General features: G+C 36.1%; 1 protein-coding gene across 2 annotated transcripts in view; it reads left to right on the forward strand.

Moving 5' to 3' along the window:
* The window catches only part of LARP1B (La ribonucleoprotein domain family member 1B), a 138,968-nt gene that overhangs the window by 43,841 nt on the left and 89,834 nt on the right, over positions 1-5,293 (forward strand). For both annotated transcript variants that reach the window (XM_023516569.1, XM_023516570.1), the window contains one exon: positions 2,709-2,881. In XM_023516569.1, the coding sequence (XP_023372337.1) occupies positions 2,709-2,881 (173 nt within the window). The remainder of the gene's footprint in view (positions 1-2,708; positions 2,882-5,293) is intronic.

Genomic DNA, 5,293 nt, shown 5'->3' on the forward strand with positions numbered 1-5,293 from the left:
AGAGCCACAGTGTCCAATAGAAATATGTGAGCCATATGTATACTAAAAACTTTACGTAGGCTTAAAATTATAAACCATGAAATTTAAATATTTTAATTTGACAATATATCTAAATTTGATGTGTGGTTTATGCTTCTGATCAAGTTTCAGGACTAGTCACATTTCTTTTTTTTTTTGAACAGCACAGTTCTAGAGCTTTTTCTGTTAGGAGGCAATGTACCCTTTATTTTTTTTTTTTTTAAAGACAGTCTCACTTTGTCACCCTCAGTAGAGTTGCTGTGGCATTATAGCTCACAGCAACCTCAAACTGTTTGGGCTCAAGTGATTCTCTTGCCTCAGCTTCCTGAGTAGCTGAGGCTACAGGTGCCTGCTACAACGCCTGGCTATTTTTAGAGATGAGGTCTTGCTCTGGCTCAGGTTGGTCTTGAACTCCTAAGCTCAGGCAGTCCACCCACCTCGGCCTCCCAGAGTACTAGGATTACAGGTGTGAGCCACTGCGCCTGGCCAGTATAACCTTTTTGAAAATAATTTATTAATCTGATGGTTGAATCCATATATCCTTGGGAAAGATGCTAAAGCAATCTGATGGTAGCATGTACATGAAAGTAAAATCTTGTAACACTCTTAAATCCATTCTTGAAATGTGACTTTCATTTAATAAAAAGATCTTTGGTGTTATTTCAACCTTCTGCATATATGTGTAACATTCAACTGGACAATACAGTAGAACCTCTGTAAGTTGACTACCTAAGGGCTTGTAACAAACTGGTCAACATACACAAATGGTCAATATGAGGAACAACGCCTGCTGTATTGATACATACTTATCCTGTGTCTGGTCTGTGAAAATTAGGTCAATTTAAGGATATGGGATGTGGTCAACTATGGAGGTTCTACTATATTTTCAATGAAATGACCGAGGAGTAAATGATTAGAATTTTATAGTATACATTTTAATAAAAAATAAAATTGTGTATTTTTGAGTTTTACAGCATGTTACATTATACATTTTTTAAAACATCTTTTGTCCAGTGCAAGCCCATATTGTATCTTTTCCTAGTTTATTTATGTTTTTGTAGAGATGGAGTCTTCTATGTTGCCAAGGCTAGTCTAAAGCACCTGGGCTCAAACAGTTCTCTCCCTTTGACCCCCAAAGTGTTGGGATTACAGGTGTGAGCCACCACACCTGGCCACATATTGCATCTTCAGGCCTGAAGATGAATGCAACTTAAAACATTTAAATACTCCTTGACTTAAATTTTATAAAGGGAACAATTTGGATTTTATAGAGCATGTAATTTTTTTTTTTTTGAGACAGTCTCATTTTGTTGCCCTCAGTAGAGTATGTTGGTATCATATGTCACAGCAACCTCAAATTTTTGGGCTCAAGCAATTCTCTTGCCTTAGTCTCTCAAGTAGTTGGTACTATTGATGCCTGGTACAACATCCAGGTTTTTTTGGTTTTTTTGGTTTTTGAGACAGAGTCTTATTTTGTCATCCTCAGTAGAGTGCTGTGGCATCATAGCTCATAGCAATCTTAATTGGATTCAAGTGATTCTCTTGTCTCAGACTCCCCAGTAGCTCGGACTACAATTGCCAGTCACAGTGCCTGGCTATGTTTTGGGGTTTTGTTTTGTTTTTTTAGAAATGGGGTCTCCCTCTGGCTTAAGCTGGTCTTAAACTCCTGAGCTCAGGCAATCCACCCATCTCAGCCTCCCACAGTGAGCATATAATTATTTTGATTAAAATTAAGCCTGTAAAAGCAATACTGTAGAGAAAGGCTGTTATATTTTTTGAGACAGTCTCACTTTGTTGCCCTTGGTAGAGTGCTGTAGCATCATAACCCACAGCAACCTCAAACTCTTGGGCTTAAGCGATCCTCCTATCTCAGCCTCCCAAGTAGCTAGGACTACAGGTGCCCACTATAATGCAACTATTTCATTTTTAGAGAGGGGGTCTTGCTCTTACTTAGTCTGGTTTCTAACTCTCAAGGTCAGGCAATCCACCCACTTCGGCCTCCCAGAGTGCTAGCATTATGAGCCACTGCACCTGGCCTAAAAATTCCAACAGTTTTTAAATGCTTTAAATGTTATTGCCAGGGCTGTGTACTTTAGCAATCTAACGTTCTATTTTTTACAGTATTCAGTATGAGCAAAGTGGTAATGCTTCTTGTGTTTATACATTAAATGTAGTGCATTTACTGCATGTCAGCAAACCTTGTTAAGCAAAGGAAATGGAAAAAGTAAGAGTAATGGCTGCTTTAGATCCTAGTAGAACAATGAGAGACTAATTTTACCTTGAGTAAAATGTGCATTTAGCCTAACTATGGCTTAATAGCAGTTGAGATTTCACAATTTCATTATGATGTATAGATTTTAACTTAAGATTTTGTGGAGAACTTGATTCCCAAATAGTTGTATTGTCATAATTAAGTGACTCACATTGATATTCTTGAGAAGTTTGAATGAATGTGATGGTCTGTGTAACGGTTGGTGACATTACTTTATTCACTAGTTTCACTTTTGAGTAAGTCTTACAAGCTCTTAAGGTTTGAAAATTATTGGGAAGGTTATAACAGGCTGAGTTATTATGTTTTTGTGAAAAGAAAGATCAAGCCCAATGATCTTTCATTTTTAAAGAAAAAATGAAGTGTATTTTATAAGAAAAACCATTATCGATTTAACTATAGAACTAATTTAAAATTTTAGAGTCTGCCCCAAATTCTCCAAGAATTGGAAGCCCCTTGAGCCTAAAGAAAAATACTGAAACAAGTAATCTTCAAGCAATGTTTAGAGGTTTATCTACTAGTTTGCCTGACTTGGACTCAGAACCATGGATTGAAGTAAAAAAGAGGCACCGTCCAGCCCCAGTGAAATTGAAGGTAAGTTGTTACTAAATGACGTGTGATATGCCCTGGGTAGAGTGTAAGTTCACTATATTTTCTGTTTGGCGGGTAATTACGTGAAATTTGGAAAAGTTTTAAAAATTGGTTTTGTTGTCTTTCACTAGAAACTTACAGGTTATTCTATAAGGAAGAAAGTTATACAGTGTCAGTTTCTAAAGTATATTTTCTATTTCTGAACATGACTTAAGAATTTTTGACTTTTTACTTTGACTAAACCTGAATAATATTTCAATTTCTAAAAAGTTGGGAAAAATCCAAAATTTGAAGTTGCACTCTTTTTTGTTGTTGTTGTTTTTTGGGTGTTTTTTGAGACAGAATCTCCCTCTGTTGCTCCAGGCTAGAGTGCCATGGTGTTAGCCTTGTTCATAGCAACTTCATACTCCTACTGCCTCAGCTCCTGAGTAGCGGGGACTACAAGTGCCCACCATAATGCTTGGCTATTTTTCCCATTTTTAGTAGAGACCGGGACTCACTCTTAGGCAGGTTTTGAACTCTCAAGTTCAGGTAATCCTCCCGCCTCAGTTTCCCAGAGTGCTAGATTACAGACGTGAGCTACTATGCCCAGCCTTGTTAATTATTTATTTACAAGGTTCTTAGGACATATATCCAGTTATATATATGTTTAGGTGTTGTAATGTATAGAAGAAAAAGAGAACTAACTTTTTGGGGGCACACAAGTGAATGATACGAGTATGATTATTAAAAGGGTAATAGGAGAGCCTTGTGGTGGAACTGCTCTGAATTTTTGAACATGTGTGATGATAAAATTGCTTTGATATTAGATCAAAAATGAATATAAGTAAAACTGGGGAAATGTTAAGTATGATTGATTTATGTTAATGTCAGTGTGATATTGTTCTATAATTTTGTTAGATACTAACATTGAAGGAATGAGGTCTGTAACTCTGTGTAAATGTATAATTATCTCAAAAAGTTTACTAAAAAATAAACTTGGGGGGTGGCGCCTGTGGCTCAAAGGAGTAGGGTGCTGGCCCCATATATTGGAGGTGGTGGGTTCAAACCCCGCCCGGGCCAAAAATGACAAAAAAAAAAAAACTAGGAAAGAGTGACACTCAAATTCAGATATTGAAAGTAAACTCTATATGAAAAAGGTAACTAAAAATATTGGGCCTATGTATAGGAAGAATGAAAAATTATATAGTTTTAAAAACTTTTGTGAATAACTCTCATTATCCCTAAAGTCAAAGCATGAAGAAAGAAAGCACAAAGGATTTAAAAGTGGTTCTACATTGGAGGGAATGGGAAATATTGAGGTTTTTGCCTCAGGGAACATTTGGCAATGTGAAGAGACATTTTTGGTGGTTACAACTAGGAGAGTGCTATTGTGTCTAGTGGGTGGAGGACAGGGATGCTGGCATTCTGCAGTATACAGGACAACTACAGGACAACTGTCCTTCTCCTTAAGCACAGTGAAGAACTGTCCAAAGTATCAAGTAGTGCTGAGTTTAAGAAACTGATCAAAGATAACTTGTTAATTAGCAATGGTAGTTAGACATAGCATGCTTTAGTGTTACCACAAGGTTTCTCCCCCCCTCAGAATGCATTTTAAAAGCCTAAAGTGACTTTTTCAAAAACAAGAATTTCTAAAGATTCTAAATAATTTTTATAGTTTTGTTATTACATCTGGTTAACTATAGGAGATAGTGTCTTAGACTCCATGACAAAAATTTATAACATGTCCTTTCTGAGTTTTACATTTTCCCCTCCACAGTTAAAAAAAGTCTTCACATTTCAACATAGGTTTTTCAGTTCTATGCAAAATAATAGTTCATCTTAAAATTGATACTATCTTCTATTTGATGAAATAAAGGAAGGGTAAGTACCAGAGAAGGATTGTACTGTGGAGGGCCAGAAAATTGATGACAGTATCTGGTTTTAGAAGATTAATGGGAACTGTATAGAGCCTAGGCCCTTTCAGTTTTATGACCAAAGAATGGCAGTACATCTGAAATGTAGTCTTCTAATGCTACAGAGTGAGTATCAGCCTGGAAGAAGCAGAGCTCTAGGTTCTGGAGGCCTAAATATTTCCGAGCTCTCTGTGGAGATAGGTTAAATTTATTTGTTTGACAACATCAATGTAGTTTTTTAAAAATTAACTTTTTAAAACAAACATTCTAGAGTGGGTCTAGAAATCATGGTTGGGTGTCATTTTTCTGTAATTTTAGAAGCATTTTTCTGTTGCCATCTTGGTTTCAGTTTTTCTATTGCAAAATTCAATACTTTCAGTATTAAGTGCGCTTTTTTTTCTTTTTAGTATTTTAAGACAGTTTTTTCATTCTTATTCTTGAAATTTCAAGATGATATACTTTGGTATAAGTCTGTTTTTCCTTATTGTGCTGAATATTCATGTCATACATTATGGGGGGG

The sequence above is a fragment of the Otolemur garnettii genome, unplaced genomic scaffold (genome assembly GCF_000181295.1).
Source record: "Otolemur garnettii isolate 467f Iridium unplaced genomic scaffold, OtoGar3 scaffold00093, whole genome shotgun sequence".
NCBI classification, from domain to species: domain Eukaryota; kingdom Metazoa; phylum Chordata; class Mammalia; order Primates; family Galagidae; genus Otolemur; species Otolemur garnettii.